Source organism: Corvus brachyrhynchos, unplaced genomic scaffold, assembly GCF_000691975.1.
Source record: "Corvus brachyrhynchos isolate BGI_N302 unplaced genomic scaffold, ASM69197v1 scaffold961, whole genome shotgun sequence".
NCBI lineage: Eukaryota > Metazoa > Chordata > Aves > Passeriformes > Corvidae > Corvus > Corvus brachyrhynchos.
This window is the reverse complement of record NW_008236008.1, coordinates 256,219-282,053: the sequence shown is the minus strand read 5'-3', so window position 1 is coordinate 282,053 and position 25,835 is coordinate 256,219. Positions and strand designations below refer to the sequence as shown.

At 37.1% G+C, this 25,835-nt stretch overlaps 1 protein-coding gene across 1 annotated transcript in view; it reads right to left on the bottom strand.

Annotated features, from left to right (window-relative positions):
• ARFGEF1 (ADP ribosylation factor guanine nucleotide exchange factor 1) overlaps nt 1–25,835 on the bottom strand; it is an 86,890-nt gene that overhangs the window by 37,721 nt on the left and 23,334 nt on the right. Inside the window, exons 2-10 of the mRNA XM_008631948.2 lie at nt 23,112–23,142; nt 19,078–19,234; nt 17,885–18,031; nt 11,421–11,600; nt 10,422–10,695; nt 9,785–9,898; nt 8,963–9,126; nt 7,769–7,902; nt 4,077–4,311 (exon numbers count right to left, since the gene is read on the bottom strand). Of these exons, the coding sequence (XP_008630170.1) occupies nt 4,077–4,311; nt 7,769–7,902; nt 8,963–9,126; nt 9,785–9,898; nt 10,422–10,695; nt 11,421–11,600; nt 17,885–18,031; nt 19,078–19,234; nt 23,112–23,142 (1,436 nt within the window). The remainder of the gene's footprint in view (nt 1–4,076; nt 4,312–7,768; nt 7,903–8,962; nt 9,127–9,784; nt 9,899–10,421; nt 10,696–11,420; nt 11,601–17,884; nt 18,032–19,077; nt 19,235–23,111; nt 23,143–25,835) is intronic.

Here is a 25,835-nt window from a genome sequence, read left to right as displayed (position 1 = left end):
AAGATGATGATATTATGGCACAAACTAACAAACAGCTACTTATGCAAATTTGAAGTACTGGACCTTCATTAAAAGGGAAACATCTTGACACAAAAGAATCACTCACAGTACCAGATTATTGGAAGAAGAGTACCAGTCAGGCACAACATGCAGCAATTCCATTAATAGGAAAGCTACTCTTCACTAGAACAGAGATGAGTTTGCCCCGAAATTACTTTAGTACAGATGCTGTTGTTTGGAATAGAACCTATTTTATCCCCTCCCAATTAGTTCCTCACCAGATCCATCAGCACCATAGGCTGACTAATTCAGCCAAGCTTGCTTAGCAGCTACAATAAGGCTTCTTCTCACTTCTTCTCTGAGCAGCAGCAACTGCTGTAACAGCACATGAACTCAAAACTGAACTGCTACAGGGCATTACATCACTGTTCTGTACTTCTGAGAGCTCAGCTCTTCACAGCCGCTTGTGGCTTCCAAATCCACAGCACACAGTTTTACTAGAGTGCTGCAAAGTCCTAAACCACTCAACTTCTCTTCTCCAATTGCATCACATGAATATCCAAATATATAACTACCCTTGTTTATTTTAATATTGACAATTCCTTCATAGCACAGAATTTTTACAGAGATTTTTATGCTATTAGCCAGGTAGAGATAAACATAAGGCTATTTCCACTTTAAGTCATATATCTGAGGAAAAACAGCAACATTGACTTTTAGGCAACTTTGGTGGTAAGCTATTTCCTCAAGCAAAATGTGCTCACAATAGTTATATTTTATGGATCTCTTTAGAGAAAAAGAGGCACACAGCACAGTGCCAGCTGACTGTCTTAATATGGAAAGCATCCCTATGAAACCTAAGGAGTTCAACACACAATAATTCAAAGACTTGCAAGTGCTTAAACATACTTAAGAGTACTAGGCTGATTCTACCCACAATTTCATGTAACCAGAGAAAGACAAAAATTTAATAAATGTCATGCTGTGAGAAAACCTCAGTTACACATTTGGTGTTTTCTGATTTTTTTACTGAAAGACAGTAGTTTTATATGCTTTCTAGAATCAGCAAAATTATTACTTTTCTGGTAGAAAATTTTATAAAGAAGTCACTGATGAAGCAGAGAAAAAAGTTTCAGGGACAAAAACTAAACCCAAATCTAAGCTAGAAGAGAAAACAGCTGGAAGGTCTGCATACTGTCAAGGCACTTCAGATCTCTATGCCTCCAATGATGCCTTAAAGTGGCTACCGGAAAACAAGAGGCTAGATAAGATTAAGACAATAAAAGTAGGTATTTATTTGAAAGGTCTTCAAAGGTACACCTTGGGCAGACATGAGGCTACACCCAAGATGGAGGATGGGTCACGGCTTTTTCACACTTTTCTAAGTTTGGTCCATTTGCATATCAGGGTTAATTCCCCAACTATGATTTCAGTTAATGATGTAATTACCCCAAGTTTGCCCCTCCTCTCAAAGGCTTTAGTTTACATATTTTGGGGTCTGGGATGTGAACTCAATGTGTCCTTGAGCTCAGGTTCAAACCAGTTTAGGCTGGTTTGTTATGCCTAATCAGCATGAGAGAACAGTAGCTAACAGGCTGTATGAAGTTTCAGAGTTGCATACTAGGCAGTACAGGATCTGAAAAATATAGAAGTTAAAACCTAAGGCATCACCGAGACCAAGCTGACTTCTTGCTTCTGGTGTCACCTTTGGACAAGCGTATCCTGGAATGAAGAACTTCTCAAAACCATAGTGGTGGTTTACATTTCAGCTACATAAAAATGCTGTTTATCGCTATATAGCTTATTCCAATTCACATCATGGAGCTGAGACTTTGTTCCTAATATACTGGAAAACTAAACCAGGAAAGAGCTAATTATTTATTATGTTTGGTCAACTGAAGTATGAGTTTTAAGGCAGCTTATTCACAGTTATGAAAGGGTGGTAATGGTAAATACAGCTAAATGACATTCCAGCTCCTCTGATACCTAGGATTTGATTTGCTCAAATATATTCATTAACCCATTCAGAAATACAGTTACAATACAACTAAGGTACAATTCAAAACTATTTTACTGTCAGAGGGCAGTGTTAGCTAAATAGGTAAGTCAACAGGCCATGGGAGAGTCACTTTCAGCAGAATCTGAAACTATTCTTCTCAAACACGCCACAAAATTCTCACACAGATGAAAAATGCAGCCTCAATCCCAAAATATATAGATTTTGCATATTATAAATCAGAGCATATGGCTCTCCTTACAGCTCCAAGACACAAACTGCATGTGAAGTTATCTACATGTCTACCCACATCTTCAGGATAACCTTTAGGATCAGTAGCTGAAAGAATTCTTAGCTCACAACCAGGAAAAAAAAGAAGTTTCTAGAAACTGCTGTACCCCAAAGATGGGTATCTCAGCAGCATCAAGTTTTTGGTTTTCCTATTCACAAGGAGGAAATGTAGCCCTGATATGTGGTGATGGTCCTAATTCAGCATACTCTACAACCTGCTACAATAGTGTGGGGCATCCTATATCCAGTTTGCCTCATGTCTCTACCATTTTCTGTTTGGAATTTGTAAAAGGCTGGCAGTGATGGAAACCTATCAAATTTCTGTCAGGGAAGCCGACTGCAATGCATTCACCACCTACATGCTGACTTGTAAGCTCTGAACACTTGTAAGCAAGTCCAACACTTTCTGGGAAGCAGGCTGTGGGACTGAGAATGGCTCCACCCAGTCTGTCGGATGTGCCAAACACCGCACATGCACTACATTCTTGTTGAACACACAGTTGGTCTTGAAACTCTTCAAAATTCATCATGTTTTCAAGGCACATTCAATCATTTCTATCCAATCTATGCTCAGCCATATACTGGAAATCTTATTGTTTCTTCCCCAAAGAAGAATAACGTGGTAAGTGATCAGAACACAATCGTTTTCTGACATGCTACTGTCAAAATGAGGTTCTTCCTCCAAAGCTGCCATAACATATCAACTTGTACAATGACATCCACAGATAAAGATATCCCTGAATTCAAGGTCCTTATAACAGAAAGATTATCAACATTTCTAAGCATCTTTTCACATACTTAAGCTCCACATGGATGGGGCAATCTGTTGGCTTCAGTTTTCACACCTGACTCCCCAAACATAAAATTACTAAAATAAACAACAGGGACACACTGCACACAGCACTACTTTATTCACCACAGAATTAAGATCTTTAACACATGGGACACCACAAGAGGGTATCCATGTGAACAGGACAGAGTCATTCTGAGAAGCTGCTTGTATCTTATGCACAAAGAGCAGATCTCAAGAACAAACTCCACATATAGAATTACAGAATATTCTGAGCTGGAAGGGATCTGCAAGGATCATTGAATCCAACTCTTATGTGAATGGCCCGTATGGGGATACATCTTCCTTTTCCCTATGACTTACTGAAAATTCCCTGACCCACTGAAAATTCACAACGTCTGCCAGGACTCAGACAATTTATTGCAAAGAATATGTACTTATCTCCTCTTATAGTCCACGGAGTTAAATTGTGCACACACCTTTAGAGGAAATGAGATAATCTTATTCAGGACATATATTGACTGAGGCCCTGATAAGCCTTCAGGGAAGTGGCTACAATAATGCAGCAGGTGGGACTTCCCCAGAGAAAGCAATCTGTCCAAGTGACCTCAAAGAGAATCCACAATGCTTTTCATGTCATTAGCTTTTATTCTAAAAATCTTTTGCAAAACCATATATTACACAGTCTTTTCCTAAGTGTATTCATTTTCTTAATTTATAATATGCAGTGCTGGGCTAAGCTTTATTAATTGGAGTATTGAACACTGGTTGAACTTAGGCACAAACCTACTCAATTGTGAGTTTCAGCAACATTCTGTGCCAATACCATGCCACACCCAACAGAAAACTTTAAAATAAGGAAGATCTGGCAAGTCTTACAGAAAAGCTGTGAGTCACAAAGGAAAACAAATTTATTTAAGCAAGACCAAGCTACACAAATATAAACAAATGTTCACTTAACACCTCCCACATATTTCATTAGAAATTAATGTAACATACCTCAATCTGCATCTTTAGATGAGTCTTAAAGTTTGACAGGAGGGTAAGAAATATGGAAAGTGAAAGTTCAAAAACTTCTGGAACTGATGAGACTCCATTTTTTGACAGTGCAACACAAAGGTACTGCTTTATAGCATTAATGAACATCTCATTTGTCCTGAAGACTGGTCCTGCATTTTGCAGAATGGACAGAAGCAACTGCAATGAAAGAATCTTTGATCGCAGTTCATGAGACCTAGAACAAAACAATGCAGCACATCATCCCAGTGTAAGTCATAAAAAATAAAAAACATTCTCTTGAAAAGTCAAAACACACCACAATCATTTTGGAAGTGGAATGTAAATGAGAAAAACTCAAATTTGACATAACCTGTTGCAGAAAGGGTCATAAAAAGATGTTGGTATTTTTTTGTTGAACTGGTCATTTTTCAACCAAGAATGCAAGCAAGACCTTTTTCCAGAAAAGGAAAAATTACTGTTGAACCACTCTCTCTTCTGCACCACAGAACAGCAGCAACAAGAGGCAATGCTACCCTTTTAGCCAGAGGATGAAGGAGCATTCTGTCCTGTTAAGAGCTTTGGAAGATCCCATCTAAAATCCAGCCCATCTACCAAAGCCTGACTAGCAAAAGGTGGAAATTCCTCCTCCTCCTCCATTTCCACTAGCATGGAGAGAGAGTTGAAGGGTCTATAAAGACAATAGCTGTACTGCCTGACCTACTTCCTGCCAACATTAGAATCTCTTTTCGCAAATACAGCTTTAATCGGTCACTGGGCCCATCTCACTCTGAGAGCAAGTAAGACACATAATGTGCCTATTTTAAGCATGGCAATCACCAAGACACACAACCACAGTGTTGTCACGTGCTCCACAGTAACATTCTTACAGACTCAAGTAAACTAGAATTCATGTCAGAACAGTGCTACTATATCTGCTCTAAAAACCCCGTAACAAACACAACAAAACAGCCAAAAAACCCTCAAACCGCACACAAAAGAAACATAAAGGAGATCTGCACCTATTAAAATCCAATGCAATAAATAGCATTCCAGGTGAAACCATTCTCTCCTAAGACTCTGGATGCTCCTTCCCACCCCTGCTCATTTCAAAAAAGGCTGTATCTCTTCTCAAGATCAGGTATAGACACAATTGGCTTTCCCAACAGGAGAGTCCACAGCTTTTATTAAACAACCACCCCTGACAGAGGACAGTTATGAAACACAGGAAACAATGACAGGTAATTTTTCATCCAGTACAGCCCAGACAGAGTAAGGAGTGCTTCAAGTCAATCTGTGACACACAGAGTAGCTGGATATTTGCAATATATCGCAAATACGTAAGTTTAATGAAAAAAAAATGTAATTCCAGACTAGCTAAAACCAAAAGTGCTAATTAATATTAAGTATGTTGCAAATAAACTCAATTATTTCTGCCCAACAAAGTGGGATGGGAAAATCAATCTGCAAACATTTCAAACTCAAAATATAATTTCAACAGTAGACTTCTTTTCTGAAGATGCTTTTGAGAAGAAAACAGCCTGTCAAATTGAGTGAGGAACTTGTCCCTCACATTTTTCCTAATGGGCTGCAGGTCAAAGTCAATCCAGAACTGCTCTCTGTAGGAGTTCTTCAAGAAAATGCTTGGTGCTGGCACTGCATGGAAGCTGACATAACAATCTCTTTTAATGCAGAAGGCTTGATTTTGTATCACATGGTACCAGCTGTGTAGACAGCACAGGACCAGACCACACTTTGCTATGGAATGTAAGAATTTAAATATGAAGAGAATTTCAGTCATAAATAAGATATTAAATATTGCCTACTTCCCAGCAAGTGTCAGCTCCTACCTGAAATCCTGACATGCTGACCTCAATTTTTTATGATGTGTAAAGCTCACTTAATTTAGAACAGGCTCAAGGTAAAAACAAAAACCAGCAAACAAATCTTCGAGCTATTTTCCACTCCCAGCTTATTTTATTCCAGAGAAAAAGGAAACAAAGACATTAACCAGGTTCCCGGGAAGCAAAATGCTCATCTGAACACCCAGACTTGTGATTTTAAGCTAAAGCTTCATGTTCAGTTACCTAAAATTTAAAAATATTTTCATTACAGACTTCATAACAAATTTCATTGAAAATAAGATTTTTAAAGAGGCAGATAAGACTCTTGAAATGCCATAGATATCCTACGCCTCCTCTTCCAATTACAGCATGTTTGTAATAGTTCAAAAAGCCATCAACGCTTCAGAACCACTGATAAATTCTAGGCACTTCTCCAAATATGGGATATGTTCAAATATATTTGCAGTGACTTTTTGTTGCCCTAAATGCCTTTTTCTCCAATTTGTTTTGTATGAAGAACTTCACCAGTTCTAATACAAATATCAAGGACTCCATGGATTCAGATGAGATTCTCCAAGGCCTCAATAGCTATTACTGCTCTTGCAAAGGGAGTTAATCCATTAAAGCCTTTAATAAATGGACAGCTTTAGTCTCAGAGTACTAACTAAAACCACAGGATTTTCATTGCATTTCCTGGAAGACAATTCTCAGACATAGTGAGGGAAACCCTCATGCTTCAGTCTTCATTCTCTAACGTCCTGACTTTCCATAGCGCATCACTAGATAATTTAAAAACATTTCTAGACTAGAACTTCAAACCCTTTTGACTACATTATATCATTTTCAGCTTAATAAATCTACACCACACATCACTGATTAAACTAAATTGTCTTAAAGTTACCTGCTTTAAAAGCCAGACTTGGACCATTAAACCTGATTTTATTTTGAAGAATACCAGGCCTTTCACTGTCATCTGAAATCACACTACAGTTTTAATTTAATCTCTTGGCACTCCTTAGAACAAAATGCATTCCTCTTGAAAATTATTAGCAACTGTTACTAACGTGTACAAAAATGCATATAAATTATACGCATATAAATCCAAGATCAGAAAGCAAACCTTTCTGCTGGCACTCAAACTTAATATTAGCATCTATAGAGAAGAATTTTTATTTGCTTTACAACAATTCTATAAATGCAACTGAAAACAGGGAATCTTCAGTCAGAAAAAACAGCCAAATAAAGACTTCGTTATCAAACGTTTGTGTTTTGATTAAATAGGCTGATAAGAGAGTCCAACCTGAACAAAAGAATGAAACACTGTAACATGAACTTATCATAACCAGTTATCAGCTCCAGGTGAGTAGCTTATATGAAGATGAAGTAGGGCTGAGTATGTGTACTGGATACACAAATGTGCTGGTTTCAGCTGGTGTAGAGTTAATTTTCTTCCAAGTGGCCGGTACAGGGTTACGTTTTGGATGGTGAGAAATAAGCAAGATATGAAAGAAATTATGGGGCACAACCAGCAATGGTTATGAACCTAGAAGGTATCAAAAGCAGAGCAACATGAGCAAGACTAGAAATACCTGAAGATCTTCTATACAATCCCTTCTGAAAGGCATTATAAACAGCAACTAGGAAGAAAATGCTGTACTTATAGAAGGATAGGTGTTAAGCAACCTCTTAAGAGGTATACAAAAGATACATTAAAACATGAAAGTACTTTTCCAGAGTTTCTAGGTTCTTTTCACCATACCATTAGTTTCTCAGTAACAGGACTTACAAAAATATTTAAATAACTTATTTTTATTTTCAGATTCATTAGGAAAACTCTTAAATTCTACTTACTTTGGATCTGGTGGTCCATCTGACAGGGGCTTCATGGAGAGTTTACACAGTGACCTGAATACAAGGAAGGCATCCTTTTGTAAAATGTGGGAAAACTTAGCACCAGGGGTAGGTCCTGAAGAATTTCCAGATTCCTAAGGAAGTTAACATATTTCAGTATTCCATTTTGCATCAGCAGCAGATCGAAAAGAAGTTAATATATTAAACAAATATAACCAATTCACTTTAGCTTTATGGTCTTAAGACTAAAACAAAACATTCTGCAGTCCAGTTGAAATGAAAGTCACTACTAAAAATTGCCTACTCAGTAAAAAGTCAGAATTAATTAAAGAGTGTCATGAAATTAGGTCAAGTTTAAGTAGAGTAATCTGCAGTGAATTGCTGCCAGGCACTTTTAGTAGATAATTAGTTTAAAAAGACCCTAACACTTGACATTTTAATAGCACATGAATCGTTAACTATCTGTCGCCAGATACATTTGATAAAATTTCTATGGTACAGTAAACACCCCTATTACTAAGTTCTTGCATTCTGTATTACTGTTCCATACTTAAGCAACATGTTTAATGTTAAGTGTTCTATTTGTACGGTCTATGTGACTGTAACTTTTTGAACTTACAATTATTATTCTCAAACCTAATTACTCAGTACACTCTGACAGCAGATACTCTTGGTCAGCTGACAAGTGCATACATGTCACATACAACAGAGGGAGTGTATTTTCACATCTATTTTGTTAAGGAAAATCAAATCCTCTCAGACATGAAACTCTTGATCTGAAATCACTGCATTAAGATCATGCTATCAGCTTGAAATTTCTATTTATTGCTTGAAAAGAGCACATTGAAATTACACAGGCATGTGTATAATTGGCTATATGCTTTACTATGTATATTGAATACTAGCTGAATACTAGGAGCACTTCAAGAAACAGGAAACTGAGTTCTCTTGGAACAGTGAACTCCATGGGGCTACTAAAAACATGCTGGGATAAAAAAAGACATCACATGAAAAATTTATTCAGAAAAATTTCATTTAAATAGTGCATTGAAGTAGAGTAACATGACTTAATACTTGAAATTCATCTCAGTGACTTTTTAAATGGAGTTATACAAATCACTTTGCACAAGTGTTGGGCAACATTTAAAACATAATACTTTTTTTCAGTATTTGCTAATTTATATCTGCCTTTACCTGAGTATCGTTGGAAGAGACAGATAATCTGTCATCAGGTAAAGATGGTGTATAAGCAACAGAAATTGGAGTCCCTGGAATTCCATTTGCCTGAATGTTTTCACTGTCACTGCCATCCTCTAACGATACAGTTGTGCCATCACCGCCTGCAGTCCCTTCCACATCTATCAGAAAAGATGTAAAAATTATTAACAAACGTTACATGACATTAAAAATTAAAAAGAGCTTTTAAAACCAACATTTAAATACTAAAATAATCATAAGGAGGAGCTTAAGGCCGAATTTACATGGCATTTCAGGACTATAAAAATTGTAAATACTCAATTCCCACTAACAAAAATTACAGTAAAAAATTTGCTTATAACTTCACATTGCCAGGGTCACCACTCTACCAAGTTTCCAAGAAGTATTGGTATGGGACATCACTCACTAGACTGAATAGACAATTTCCATCAAACTGAAAAATACAGTGATACACTGCTCCTACAGCGAGAAACCCATTTCTGAAGAGTGTTTATATAGAAACAAAATAAAATAATAATAGAAATTTAAAAAAAACAAAAAGAAAAAACCACCAAGAACTTGTATTTTAAGAGAACATTAGTCTCCAATATAAAGTGTAAATCAGTGTATGAAATCCTGTCCATTTTGCTGTTAAATAATGCACAGCTAAAGTCTGACAGTTGAAACTGTCTTCTTCAGCATGTAAGTCATATTTAATGATAATAAATTTTAGTTAAATACTTGAGAGTGGTAAAATAATTCTTAAGGTCAAGAATCACACCGCAGTTGCTATTGACTAGACAGATATTAATGTAATACCTCCAACTACTATGTTCACCATTTCCTGCACAATACTTTCTACAATTTCTTGTGCCTTCTCTTCACACTCATTGCTTTCACCATCATACGTTCCTCCATCAGCTTTAGAAAGATCTTTATAACGAAAAACAAACACAAACAAGTATTAATGAGAAACTCTGAAATTAAGAAGGCATTTTGCTTGCACTTAGTATTTCAGAATACAATTACAAGTCTCTTAACAAATGTTTGGATGCTTCAAAAATAGGTATTTGTGGAATGTAAGAATTCCAGCATTTAACCTGTAAACAGCAATTATTCTACAGGCCTGTGCCAACAATAGACATCAATTTTGTAACTACACATACATTAAAACACTGAAAACTTGAGTGTTTTGAGATGTTATTCTCAAAAACTTTCACAACATTACACAGATGCAAAAAGGAATTTTTGATACAGGCTCCCTACAGAGTGCAGGACTAAAGGATGCTCTTGATGGACAGTGGTAACAAGGACAAATGGGCATTCTGCATTAGTCAGCTACTTGAAAACTTATGCCTGACTCCAGATTTGGGAGAGAGAAAAAAGACAATCCTCAAGCCTCACTTTTTACAGACTTTTTCCCTCCCTCCATGAAATAGAAATACACACTGATTACTTTCTGCTGCTGTGGCTTGGTCAGCTTCTGTCTGTTCATTTTCAGCACTAGAAATATCAGATCCATTTTCTGCCTCAGTATCTTCTTGAAGGTTCTTGTCCACATCATTTGTGCTGTGGTCAAGTTCTCTCTCATGGTCTTTGGACAGCTGATCAGCCTGTGCTGGAATATGTCTCAACTGAGGTGATTCCGGCTCATGATGGCTTACTGGAGACTGCTGGAGATGGTGTTGCTGTCTGTGTCTTTCCTTTTCCATCTGTTTGGCTTCCTGAAGCTACAAAAGCATTTTAAACACACAAGAACTTGACTATCAAAATAAAACAGTAAGATATATGCATTATTTTATAAAGATGACATCTCTATTGTCGCTGCTTATACAGTGCCTTTCTAAAGCTGTAACAGTTTAAGAAAATGCATCTTTGTTTAATTAAAAATAACTTCAGTATCATGGGATAATCCATTGCAAAAGGGCTGCTTCCCAACTATGCACATAGTTCATACCTTCACTGTCAAAGAAGGGACGACTACACTACATAAACCATACAACAAAGAGTTGTCTGCCCCGCCATAAGGAAGTTCAGGGAGTAGATGTGACAATAAACAAGAGTGCCTGGAAAAACATCAAGGCAGACTTTTTTTTGTGGTCTCTTGATCTGGAATCCCCAGAAGGGAAGAATTTCTGTGACTTTTCTAATGGATTATGACAACATGTAAAGTCAAACCAAAGCAAGATGTCCTTTGAGGTAAACACATCTATTAAATATAGCAGACCACTATAAGAAGTTTAAAACCTGTACACCACCCCCACCCCCAAACTCCACATTTTCCACCTCTGTCAGTGTAAAACACAAGAAGAAAAATATCAGATACCAGATTCTTACTTTTCCCCAAAGTGCTCAAGTTAGAAAAGCCAAAAAGCTTTAATAATGATAAAACAAATCTCTCAAGCTGGTTCGCTTTCAAGAGGTAGTTTCTAGATAAAGATACCGAGATACTCACTGCTTGATTTTCCATACGTGCAAAAATGACATTCAGCATTTGTGTTAAAGTGGCCTTGGCTGTAGTTTGATTTATAAGATTTTTGCTTGCTAGGTAGATATTGTAACATGTTCTTACAGCCTGTAGTACTGTTCCTTCGTGGATTTCTATGTGTTGAGATGTTACTGCAGTGAGCAAAGCCTAAATAAACACACACACATATACATTTACCAGTCAAAACATTTATCAACCAAAATGTTTACAAATTAATAAATACCAAAACTGGATTCCTTCTAAAATATACCTAAATACATATATTGAACTGCAATTATGTTTTCCTACATACTCTTGTAGCCATAGTGGAAAATCATATTTACCAGTTACATTAAACTGAGAGTTTTTAATCATCATAGCTGAGAATTACGTGTTTCATAGCCTGTAACAGCAAGAAGTAACCAATGGAGCCATCAGAGAGGTAGCTTATAGAAGTTATCCTCAAGTTTTCTAGACACAAAACAGGAACAGACTACCTGTTAAAGCCTGGAAGGGAAGCCAAAGGATCCAAAAGCTGTTTTAGAAATAAATGTAAATGTGATGAACAAAGACTGAGATTAGACAGCTACAGTAAGACAACTTCCCTTTATAAAAGTTTTTTTTTTTTGGTAGATGCTAGAATATTGTGTTGCCCCCTATGTAGAAATTAACTTATTTCTTCCTGTTTGTGCTAAGATCGGCTTCTCTTTAAGAAAAAAAGCACATAAATCTCTGAAAGATCAGATAACAGAAGTAAGGAACAAATTATCTCTATGTGAGGCAGAGGCAGGCTGGATTAAAAGGCAGAAATAGAGGCAGATGAAACCTGAGGACAGGGTTTGAAAACATTGTCAGAGATTGTGTTGGAGAGTGGAAAGAAAGGCAAAGAGCCTGGTTTGCAACTGTTTATATTCATCACTGTAATCCAGTAGAAGTAATGAGGGAATTTTGAGCATTAAAAACTTTGTCAAAGTTATCATTTAATGGGATGTTTAGGGTAAGAAAAAAAGAACTGGAAGCACTAGAAAGCTCCTACTTTTTAAAATTTATCACAGTTAAAAGTTATTTCAAGTGTTGGGTAATTTACTCATCAAACCACACCTCACATCTCTTACTGACATTGTCAGAACTTCTATACACACGAGGCACCAAGAAGTGGAGAAGTAGTAGCCATCACTCACTCAAACCCCTTAAAAAGTAAAGTCAGTCACTCTTGAAAACAAGCTGAACAAGTGGATCCCAGGCATAAACAACTATTTTTCCCAAACCACTACTGTCTGGACCCAATACAGTACATATTTAGATTTAATTAATATTTCTTTCACTCATTTACAAGTTATACAACTGACACATGTACACAAACACTTAATACACCAGCTTAAGAACCACCTACAGCTTCTCTCTTGGAAGACAGGGTCTCCTGCAGCCTAGCACTTAGGACACTAACGAAAAGGTGTAGGGGGATCAAGTCTTCATCTCTGGTTCTAGAGATGTCATTCATGAAGTTACTCCTTTGTGTCACCTTCTCTCTCCTTCTGAGAGAAGCTGACAAGAAGCTGATACTTGAAAATCCAATTTTAACTTCCACCTCAGTTCAGTGAAGTCTTACAACGTTTTTTCCCCAACTTTTAATAATAGAAAGGAGAGCCAGCTAGTAGAGAAAGGTGACAAGACTACAGGTAGACTATGTGCTCTTTTGTTTTAATTGGCTTAACAGCTTTAATTTCCTAAGTTTTTTTCAGTATGCTTGTTATGAATACTAGAGCCTGATTCTCTTCACACCACCTAATTATTAGTGTGGAGGCAAAGAAACACTTCAAATACACACAGAGACAGATCTCCTTAATATATTAATCCAAATTCACTGAATAACATTTCCCGTGCAGACTGAGGAATCAGGCTTTCTACAGGGCATCTCCCTGCGGATATCAAACTATAGAAGAGTTTACAGAGCTCTTGACAGTCACTTTGGGTTTCTTTCCTTCCCAGGCACTAGATACTAATCTTAATGACTACCATACACATTTGCAAACTGATAAGCATTTTTAGCTTTGATCTCTTGCTAATATCTTCCCTCTTTCCTACAGTTTAGAGCCATCCTCAGGCTATTAGTCATTCTAACTTCAAATCCCAGTGCCATTTCTCTTCCACTACTATGACAATCCAGTAGAAATACAAGAATGAACACAAGACAGAAAGTATTTTACAATTGCTTTCTGAACATCCTTCCCTCCTGACAGCTTCTATTTAGGGCTCGATTTGATGATATACCCTAAACAACATCACCTGATTCTCTATCATAAAAGAGTATATAATTATCGCAATGGCATGACAACTAACCCTGAGAAACCACAGCTTATGATCAGGAGTGGCAGTACTGCTCCTCTGAAAGCCTTGTGAATTCATACATTAGAAAAATAAACCCTTTCTCATTTTAGTACTTTTCTTCATGTTGCTCCCCAGCCTTACTCTGTGACCAAACAGCTACTATGTCCAACACAAGGAAGAAGAGAGGGGTGACAGCTGAATAGAGGACAATCACCTCAGCCCCCAGTGAAGCAGGGTTACACAAAATCTGAAACTGCTACACAACACTTGTCCTTGAGAGGTGGAGTAACAAAAGCTCTGCCTTCCTCCCAACCACACACTCTTACTGCTTACTTTGCAACAGGTCCAGGGCATGAAGCCACCTGCGCTATTTTAACAGCAACTCATCAGTACAAAAGCTTGAGAACAAAAGCACCCACTGGTGGTTCTCTGATGTTTAGTTTTGGGATTTTGTTTTGTTTTAAAAGTGATTTCAGTAGATGCAGAGTATTAAATACTTGCTAGGACAAGGGATGGGGTAAGGGCAAAAATACCAACAGCCAACAAGCCTTCCTTGCCCTAAAACTACTGGCTACCATCCTGACTGTGAGTTTGTTTCCTTATGCTTTCCCTCCAGTCCTTTATACCTATTGTTCTGTGTTTGAGAAAGACCCTACCGTTCTGTGCTGCCACCTACTTACTATAAATAAAGCTCATTCATTTTTATGAACAACCACTGGATGGCTTTGGGAAAGGAGAAGAATCTCCAGGATAACTTCCTGAGTTACAGATTATCTTATCTTTGTGTGACACCCACAATACTTTTTCTTTTAGCCTCAAGCATGTTTGCCAAGTGAATTTTCTATTATTTAAAACAAATGTATTAGAACAGTTCTGGAAGTATCATGCCTTGTGAGGCAAAACGAATGTAATTTTAAAAGTAAACTAAATTAACAATAATCCTCTACTAAAAACATCCAGCATCCAACTTAACTCTAAACTTTTGATTCCTCTCACACTGAATATTCTATAATATCAGCATGGTTGCAGCAAAATAATGTGACTACGACCAGGACAACAATTTTCAGCTCAGGGTCAGTTTTGTCTTCCTCTCAGCCAACTCTGACCATCTTATCTTTGGAAGATTTATGACACAGTACAGCTGTCATCTGATCAGCACAGGCTTACTTTGTCTTAATTTCATAATTCAGTTGCCTGGAAACTCTCGAGTACGTGGAACAGCACATAAAACAGAGTAGCCCTAGCTCCTCTCTCTAGTGTTAATTAGCTACTGGAACCACATAATTCTGTTTCCTTTGAGAGGGTCTACAGGGTTATTTTCAACAATAATTTTTGTTTTAACTTAACTTGAAGTCCAAACATTTCCTTATCACAAAATAATGTGTTAGTATGGACTGACTTTTGAAAAAACACAGGAAACTGAACTTAAACCACAAAACAACAAATACATCAAATAACCTTCATAGATAAATAATTTTTGAATTTAAGTGACACTAAAAAAAAGTCACTAATTAACATTCAGCTTTTCAGACTACAGCTATTGAGCACACATAATAATCTTTCTCTGCCAAACATTAGGAAGTTAAGCTGTAAAAGTACCTAGATAGTAGCCAATACTTTCCATACGACAAACCAAGGAAAGAAAACACGTGAGTGTCAACAGCTGATATCATGTCCCATCCTGCATCCTCATCCCTGTTCCTTCTTTACAGATTTAAAAAAAAAAATACAAGTTTTGTCATAATTTTAGTTCTTCAGGCACCAAAAGGCCAGAAAACATGTAAACAGAACTTCAAGACCTCTGCAACCATCAGTGCAAGTCTGCACTCACACCACAAATGCCACAGCAGCTGTAGGAAAGCAAGCCTGGAGGCAGAAAGATTCAATCAAGCGATGTTATTTCAAACAATTTGAATAAACCACTTTCAATTGCATCAGCAGTCTAATTACTTGCATTGTTTCTGCCACAACAATCCCCACTACAACAGCTACACAAGAGAGTTGCATGGCTTCACATCAGAATTACACTAAATCAAACTAAACTACAAGGCAAAGGAAGGAAAGGCCAATGTCCCAGTCTGGTTCATCACGGAGTCTGCAGATGAAGAACAAGGGCATTAGAGAGAACATGCAAGCGAAAATAGGAGCAGAAAAATTTAACTGGCCTCCATCAAAACTACTGCAGAACATGACTCTAGAGCTTAGATAACAAAAAAAAGACAAATTATACTCCTCGGTGTCACCAAGATTATTTCCCTGGCAGTCAGGAGAAAGGGATTTTCAGAATGCCTAAGTGGCTCTGGTAGCTGGGAACTGGCTTAAGATGACTCCACCCCTGGAAAGCCACCCAGTTAACGAGGAAACAGCACTGCATGTTAACTCTTACCCCATGATGGCTCCCAGATCCCAGAGTGAAGGGCTGCACGCTATGCAAGGGCCACCCATTCTGCATGCAGAACCAAGACAGTCCTCCAGAGAGGAAGGTGTCCAAGTGACCAAAGTTCTTATCTTTCACTGTGGTCTTGGTGAAGCAGCTGCCCTGTGGGAGTGCCACTTATGTTGTGGGTAACAGCCTGGGAACACCAGCACAAAAAAGCAGGAGATCCAGGTCCGCTACCTTCTATCTCCCTGATGGAATTAAAATTCTTCAGACACCATACTAATCACCAGAACCACAGAAGAATCTAAGAAGATATATGATCCATCCTTCAAAACATACTGGAGAAGCAGGGTCCACATTCATCTCAGAACTGAAGGGTTATGAAGCCTAAGAGAATATGACTGACTTAGCAGTTTCATTGTTCTTCAAAAGCCAAAACTTCTGGTCTTTGCCAAGGTTACTTAAAATTTTCAAGCTTTTTATAGTGTTCAGTGTATTGGACAAAGATGGAGTCAAAGTCAAAACAGTACTCTCCACTTTCCCAGTTGCTCTAACATGGAAATCAGCTAAATTTAAACAGTGAAAAAATTAAGGCACTAAATTTTACAAGCATTTTACAATTGTTGAATAATTTACTTTCTCAACTGTTCTACTGGACAGAAGGAATATTATCTCTTAAAGCCCCTTCAGGCGGGGAGGACTGGAATAAGAAAGCATTCAGAGAGATGGTATTACAGTGAGAGAGAGAGTTATAATAGTTTCAGCCACTGAAAGTTTAAATCAATGAAAACTTTGGTTTGCAGGATGAAAAACATCTTAAACGCTTGGGCAAAACAAAACAACAAATCTAGAAAACGGCAGCATGAACCAACATTTGTAACAACCATTTGCTGGAGAAGTGGAGTGCAAAAAAGGAACAGGGAAGGTTTGAGCTATGAAAAGGAAGAGAAGAACAAACTACGTTCTTTGCACTAAAACAAGTAAATACAGTCTGCAAGAAAACCCAATGCCTCAGGATACATATGCACAAGATTATGAGGTAACAAACACTCCATTTCTCTTAATTAACTTCAATTGCATTCTTCACTGCCGCTCACCATTGCAGCCATTCAAAGACTGCTGTTACAGGAGCAGGGTACCACATTTCCACTAGGCAGCTAAATTCTAGTACTTGGCATAGCAATTTCCTGAAACAAATACCCATAATTAATGGCTGCAATCAGGAAACAGGTTCCCCAGAAACATTTGTACAAACTCCACATGCAACAGTTATATAGCCTGTGGAAAGAAACCCTGGACCTCCTTCAAGCAAGTGTATGACACAGCAGCACAAAGCTACCATGGTAATGTCCAACTGCCAGGTCTAATTGCCTTTTATCAACCAATTCCAAAACGGATTTTAAAATCTGCTGCTTAATTAACATTTCCCCCACTGGGAGTGCAGGATTGTTTGACAGTAATTCCTCGCAATTAGAAGCTCCAAAGGTCTACTGTGAATGAATTTCAGCCAGTAGTCTATGTACAAGACTTGAGGCCATAACCATGAGTTTGCCCAAAATGCAGTGGGCGAAATTAGGGGAAGGGCACAGAATAGGGAGTTTCCACCTCCAAGAAACAGGATCAAGAAAATATTTTAACACTACCACGACATTTACAAATTAAGCGCTTCTGCTTTTGAACTCTGAGATCATTAATATCTTCCTGCTGCCACAACTATAAATATAGGAAGTATTAAACATGTTACCTTTATTATTTGTAGCTGAACCCCTTCATCTGTTTGAGGGCCTTGAAAACAGCCACATATTGTCTCGATAATTCTATCAATTAGTTTTTTTCCTGGAGCTGTACTGTCTGGAGCATTGCCTGTCAAGTGCCCATATGCTATAAGTTTCTGGAGAGAAGAGAAAAACCCATGTAAATAAGAGCTTAAAAAATTAAGCCAGCTTTTTGTTATAATAAATAAATTCACTTGATATTTCTAACTTGCACAGAATAATTAAAACAGCACATTTTACCCCATGTATCATAAAACATCAAGGATTTTTTTACATAGCCTTCAGATTTATTAAATTTTCACTCAGCAACTGCTGTAAGTTTGTCAGCAAGTTTAACATTAAAGGTTTTGTTTATCAGTTAACAATATTTTAAAACAATCAGGATTCTAAAAACTAACTCACATCACACAAGTCTTCATATGTAGTCAACACACAAATGTTTTTCAAACCAGATAAACCAGCTGCAAATACTTTCTATTTGAGCTAGTAGCTAGTGTTCTATTTTTAAGTGTTTCTTCTGTTTTTAAGTGTTCTAGTATCCTTTGCTTTCCCTAGGTCTTCAATACTTAGAAATGGAATTTATTACAAAATTAGTAGAATCCTCTTCTGAACACTTTAGGCACAAGAGTATTTGTAAATCCCCATGCTTCACAGAGCAGCATCATGGTATGAGAGCAGGCCAGGCACGCATGTGCCTGTGACTGTAAACGGAGTTCACTGTTGGGCTACTCTGGTGGAATGAATGGCTAAATACAACGCTGCAGAATTTCTTCTGAAAACATTACAGGAGCCACAGAGTTTTGAGAGACTAGAGTCAAACTGAAAATAATTTATTGCAGTTACAAATAGCATAAAATGAATTTGCTAATGCTATACCTGCTTTGCTAGCTCAACACATATTTAAACACACGGAAATAGGTAGCTGTACATAATATCCTAACAGGTAACTGTGGTAAACCATATATACACAAAGAAACACATACATAAACTACATAAATAAGGCATATATTCATCTTTTGTGAGAAATACATTCTATTTGGCTGTGTGTGCAATCAAGTAAAATAATAAAAACCCATTATGTTAATTATCACATATAACTGTACTCCCCCTCCAAAGCAACAGGATTTCACAGTTGATAGTTAAAGCTCATCTTCATACAGACCTGTAAACAATCTAGAGATGTACTGACAATCCTGGGGCACTTGGACTGGCATGCCAATTCAAATGGTAGGAAGTATTTGTCCGCTTCAATGAAGCTTGTCTTTGATTTCACAGGTGGAAGAGTGCTTGAACCAGACTTTGCTTCTCCATGAGGGGGACTAAACAGAGTGACTGTATTAGAATACTGTAAAGTGATCACATTAATAGTTCTCACCACCATAATGTTTATGAATGAAATAAAATATCAAGAAAATTAATGTTAGGAAAGACTAACTTCTAACAACAGTAATACATAAAGTATTGTTAACACCTTTTATACTTCATGGCTCCTTTGTGGAGCAGGCAAATTGACCCATCTGCACTCTACAGGGATATTCAGTGGTACGTGCTGGTTTGGAGGCATAGACCTGTTTCCTGTCAAATACCAAAGGACTCCCCTTACTAGACTTGCAAAAGCAATACACTAACAAAACAAAACAAAGCAAAACAAGCTGAACCTTTATCTTAATCTCGGCTTCAGGTAACACCACTTAATTTAAGAGTTCAGTGGTTACCAATGTATCGCACTTGGGTAAATTATCTGAAATTACTAACTGTACAAAAGCAAGAAAATTATGAGCTGTTCAAGTTTTATTGATTACAGCACTTTTAGAAAGGTTGTGCTCAGTAATACTTACCACAAAAGGATAATTAAGAATGGGTCATTTTTCACTAATTTCAGTGCATCAGTGCAGTTTGACTTTGGCTCAAAGCCAGATGTTCTGATTTTTCATTTCACAGAATAACTCATCACCTTTACATAAAGCATTCCTAACCTTTTTTGTGCACACATAGGTATCTTTAGATAAAAGGTAAACTACGCTATCTTACACAGACTTGATAAGCAGTATTAAAAAAAGTGAAAAACGTCATAGTCTGCAGTGAAGGCTTACAGAATTCTTGCAGTAGTTCAAATAGATCTTTATAGAACAACTTCATTCAAATACAGCTCCTATGTATGTTCCAAATTAAATCAGATGCTTCAAGGAATGCATTCAATTTCATGTTCCTGAAGTAGAAGATGAACTGCTAAGATTTTATTATAAATCCAAATCATGATTGCAGTCCCATGCATTATGGAGTGGGCCTTAAACTAATCAATATAAATTAGTTTCAGCTTTTCAAGAAGCAGGCTGGATTGTGCTGGAGATGGTATCTGTCACCACATTCAAACAGATCTTGTTTAGGCTGCTTAAAAAGGGCACCCAAATTCTAAGTCTTAAGAGTAAATAATTAGTATTAAGACGCTACTTTTTACTGACTAAATCTCTTTTGAAGGTTTAAGCAGAGGTTTGTTTTTCTGTTGGATGCACAACTTTATTTACTGCCCTGTACTGTTTTGCTGGAAGCAGAGCTCTTTTGAACAACACCCTAATCAGATAAGTTGAAGAGGAAGTACATGACTCTTCTGTGTTCTTAAACCTCTCTGATATTCCTATAAAAGCTTTACTCTGAGGAATGAAAGGGCAGTTATCTGTTTCTTATGTTTTATGACAAGACTGTTCCTCATCTAGTGATTATGTCCATTGAAACCATTAAAATTAAGTTAAAAAGAGCACTCTGGAAATAAACCTAGAATTGTTCAAAACAAGGAGCAGGCCATGATGAGATTCCAAAAATGAAGAACCCATACCACAGCAAGCTACTGCATAAGCCTGGAGTGCCTCTTAATTCTCTTAATTGAAAGCTATTTTAAAATGGGCAAGATATTAAATATGGAAGATGATGCACATTCTTCTCTGGACAAGCAACTCAGTAAGCTCATCACACTGCTGATAATGTAAGGGAAGGGGATAGCAGGGAGGAGAGAAGAGAAACTCAAAAGGACTTTTCTTCTTAATGTCAGTGAATTGCTTTGAAACCCAGAAATTATCCCCAAGACCTTCTTCCACCAAGGCATCTACAAAGCATGGGAATTATGAAATATGCTGATATTTATGCATTAGCCATAGAGAAAGGTTAAGGTATGTATCAAACAATGGATTTGGAAAATTATTTTGGCAGCATTTGCTGTGTAATGGTTACATAAATCAGCTCGTACTTTTCTATTCCCTTCCCCTCCACCCCACTATCAAATACCAGTTCTGTTTAAAAAACAAATAGCAGAACAAAAGGAGCTGTTGTCCATGCAAAATTTCTGGAAAGTGGAAATGTGGATCTGTTCTTCAGTGCATTCCAGGTTAACTGAGATCAGTTACCTTGAACAGGGACTGGAAAAATTTAAAGACTCATCATTAGAAATCCCTTATTAGGGTATTTGAATCTCAATTACAGAAGTAAGAACCTGAAAATAATTTAATAGACTAAGAAGTTTCTCTATTCTAGGGCCTAGAAAAACAGTACATTCTACTGCACCTAAAAAATTTGACTCTACAGTAAGAATAGAGAAGTCCATTAAGGGTTTCCAAGTCCAGCAAAGCCTTCACAGCAGCAAAATGCTATTGTCAAAATAAAGACAGCACTGAAGAAATCAAAATCTATTTAAAAAATGCATATAGGAAGATAAGACATACACATTCTTCCCTCCAAAAAATCACAACTTCAGACATTAATAGGGCAGAAATTATGCACCTGAAGTCCAGAAATGGCTCAACCATATTTGTAGAAATGATTTTAATTCTGTGGTCTCATTAGTTTTAGCATGGTATTTAACTACAGGACCGGATATTACTTTTCCATATTCAGTGCCCAGAACAAATATCTCTCACTGAATATTTAATGTAAAGCATTTTTTCTTATCATGCTTCACAATGTGGACTTCTGCTTTATTTATACCACTCTAAGAAAAACCTATTATAAATTCACATTATTATTTTCTGAGACAATCTTGTAGTGCTGGATGCAACATTTTCTAAGCACTACATCAATATTCAATTTATTTTTACAATCTTACTATGAGCTCATTGTCTTGACTTTATTTTGCTGGTGGAAAGCAAATCACAGTCTCAATCAGATGCACCCACTAAGTTTTATGTGCCCAATTTGATAAGATGGAAGACTAAATTTTTCAGCATATTTGATATTAAGTTTTCCTTTACATCTTCTGAAACAAAGTTCCCACTGACTTTATTCCAGCTAGAAGTGATTCTATTTTCCAAACCAAAATTGTAGATTTCTGCTCAAATATGCAGGAGATGAAGGAGAAATCATTAACATCCAACTCTGACAGCTGTGGTTTAAATGATTTGCCAAAACCCAAAATCCAGTTACAGGGCAGAACAGAGACCCCCAAGCAGTACCCATCTGCTTAAGAATACTTTCATCCTCAGTTTCACCCACTGATCCAATTCTTTCAACACGTGGTATGAGCAGTCCTCACCACACGGCCCTGACTCAGAGTTAGCAATGTACACTGCATGAAGAAGACGATCCTGTGGACCATGTAATGAAATACCAGTATGAGATTCCACAGCTTAGCAATACTTAAAAGTTTGTTGGCAGCAAAGGACTGCTGAATGTCCATTTTTGGTTTTACCTTCACATGCAGAGGAACTGCTTCACAAATCTACACCTATTCCCTAGCAAGGTCCTTTCCAGACACTATCTTTTCCAGTTACATTACTTTTCTCTGCTCATTCCCACTTCCTCACCCCAGTCTCCTCCTACTGATCACTCACTTCAAGTCTTATCTGCAATCTTCCCCCTTCTCTGAATCTACTTCAAGGCTCTTCCACCGATACACTGAAAGAAATTTCTTTGCCATCGACAAAGATATTTTCCAACTTTGATCCCCATTTCCTATGCGGCCTGGCCAGACAGTACCACCCTGCTCCCTCTAAGCTACCTTCTGCTGCTTCTCCCAAGCCCCATGCCTTGCACCAGAACAGCCAGCCACATAAAGGAACACTACTTGTACATTTCCAGATACCACCAACTACCCAAAATATGTTGAAAATGCTTTTCCAAGTAAGCCCATACTCCCCGTGCAGAATAAGTATGGTACACATTTTAAGATGTTAAAAGCACTATCACTTAATACAATGAACTATCACATACCTTTGCTTTTCTGTTTCAGCCTTTATTTCCTCTGTAAAACGAAACAAAGGCATAGTTATAGAAATGGTATCATAAGCACATATATAAAATTAAATAACAGAAAACTACTGGAAAACAAAACTATTTAGGCAAACATTTGAAACCAGGATTATTATAAAACAGAAAATACATGCTTACAGTTTCCTAAGTACCTCTACTTTCCACCTGCATTGATTGCAAACTGTATCTTAAGTACTTTGCAAATCTGTATTCAAAACTGGACGCTGAGATTTGCATCCAGTCATGCCAGCTACACATCACATCCCTGGAATGCTTCAGTGAAGACACTGGCCAGCTCTTTTCACAGCTGACATATATGTTAATAATACGGAAAACACAAGCATTATTAGAACTATCAATTTACCCATGAAGTATATAAGGTATATACTATTGATAAACACAGATTATACACAAACACAACCAACCAATCCATCACTGCTAGTTCTTATATGAAATCTTAATGACCAATTATCACCCTTGGTTTTAAACAGTGTTAGATACCACAGTAATGACTAAGGGAGAGGAAAAAAGTCTGTAGCACCTCTGTTTCATACTATTTCAAGCAAATTTTTAACAATACATTTTCAAAATAATTTTAAATTACTGGAACTTATTTTAGGAAGCATCTTTGATTCAAGACTAGTCTTGTCTATTCTCTAGTCATTTTGCATGCTTAAATCATGGGGAATTTCATAAAGCCTAGGTTTTCCAGTGCTGAAGCAATACATACTTGAAATAAACTGTACAGGATCATGAATAAATATATATTTGTGTGTGTGTGTTTTTAAGAAATCCTCTCAGGAGATCTATTCCAGTATCAAGTCCTGTTCAAACATGCAAAACCATAATCAACTAAACCAAACACTTTACTTTGGTTTTTGTATATAAGCCTTAAACTAGTGGCATGGACTGATTCTGACAAAAACCACACCAACTTAGTATTTCTAACTAAGCTCCCACGTAGGAAAAACACACTTTGTCTGCATCCTACCCTTCATTTATCATTTCACATGGTCATACTGATTCACTTACCTAACACAGCTTCTCATGCTTGGTATTTTATCACAGATCACTAGCAGCAAATACATTTACTGACTTTCCCAACATCAAGAAAACTAAACATATGGAATGCACATCAACTTAAAATCTACATCTTGTTTCTGGTAAGACTGTAGCAATTCCAGAAGCTGATCAAATCTGAGCTGCTACCCAGGACTAGACAAAACACGAAAATAATTCCATATTCCAGACACTATGCATTCCTCAGTAAGTAACAATAAAACTCATAGTCAGCAATGTTTCAGTAAAGTGTACCTTCCTCCCAGATTATGACATTCAATCCTTTTACTTGCTTGAAGACAAACTCCTGACCAACAGAAAGGAGAAGAAACTCTCTTCCTCCCTTCCAGCATCTTCATACCTTCCATTATTTTACCTCTCACTTTAGCATTCACACTCAGGAACTCTGCTCCCTGAGATACTCTGAAGTCTGTCCATCAGACAACATTATCAACCAAAAGATAAAACTGAACTGCTTCTGAGTTTAAAGTTTCCAACAAAACTGACTAGAAGTAAAAAACTTACAGAAGTCTCAATCTAATGAAATGTTACTACCATTTCAAGCAGCATTGCCTCAGTCTATTAATGTGAAACTACTGATTTTATAACCTTTGTTAAATAAAAAGAAAGGCTCTTACAGTGGCTGATGTAAATTATTTTTACAAGACTAAAATATTTGTAATTGCAGAGAAGGATGATACGATACTATTAGTATGAATGAGGTAAACCAGCAGACTTGAACCTTACTTTTACCCTTGAGAACAGAGGAAACGTAATTTCTTTCACTGTCTGATTGCTCCCTCTGCTCTCCAAGCCAGAACACAAGTTAATCACAGTACAATTTCATGGTCATGTATCAACCACATCCAGTAGGAAGCATACAAAAATTCAAGAAGCATTATCAGCAGAAAACCAGATCATAATAAAGGTAACTAACAATTCTCATGCTAGATAAATAATCTGTTAAAGACAATGAACCAGAACACCGACCAATGCATTCTTTTAAATGGGAAAAAGTAATCCCTGCAGAACTAAAAATTAGCTAGAAAAGAATGATTAAGCCAGGCTTGAAAACATTCCTTATTTTGCTCTCCCTCTCTCCAAACACACAACCGAAATTGCAGCAGAGAGGATCTAAGAGCTGGAAAAGCTTATTATCTCAGAATCACCATTCATTCTGGAAGGGAAGAAATAAAGACGATGTAAGATGCTGAAACAAGGGATGAAAACTGTAGGGAAGGACAACAGCTTCCTGTGTATTATCTGTGATGTAAACACAGATTACTACAAAAAACAGCTCCGATTATTCTATGGCAGAGAAACAATCACGTGTGCTAAAATGGAACTAACTGCAATTATTTAAAAGTGCAGCAGAAATGACAAAATAAAACCCCTCTGAATCTCCCATTGACACACAGCTCCAGAAGATCTCTTTACACATCTCTATCACAGAATTAATGGAAATACATGAAGCTTTTGCACACAGAAGCTAGAGCTGATCACAGAGATAAATTATTTTCCAGTTTTCCAATGGTATGCATCAACTTTTTCACCAAGCAGGTAAAATGAATCACGTACATGAGTTTCAACATCATTTTCCATTTCATCTACACTTCTACAGGCCAT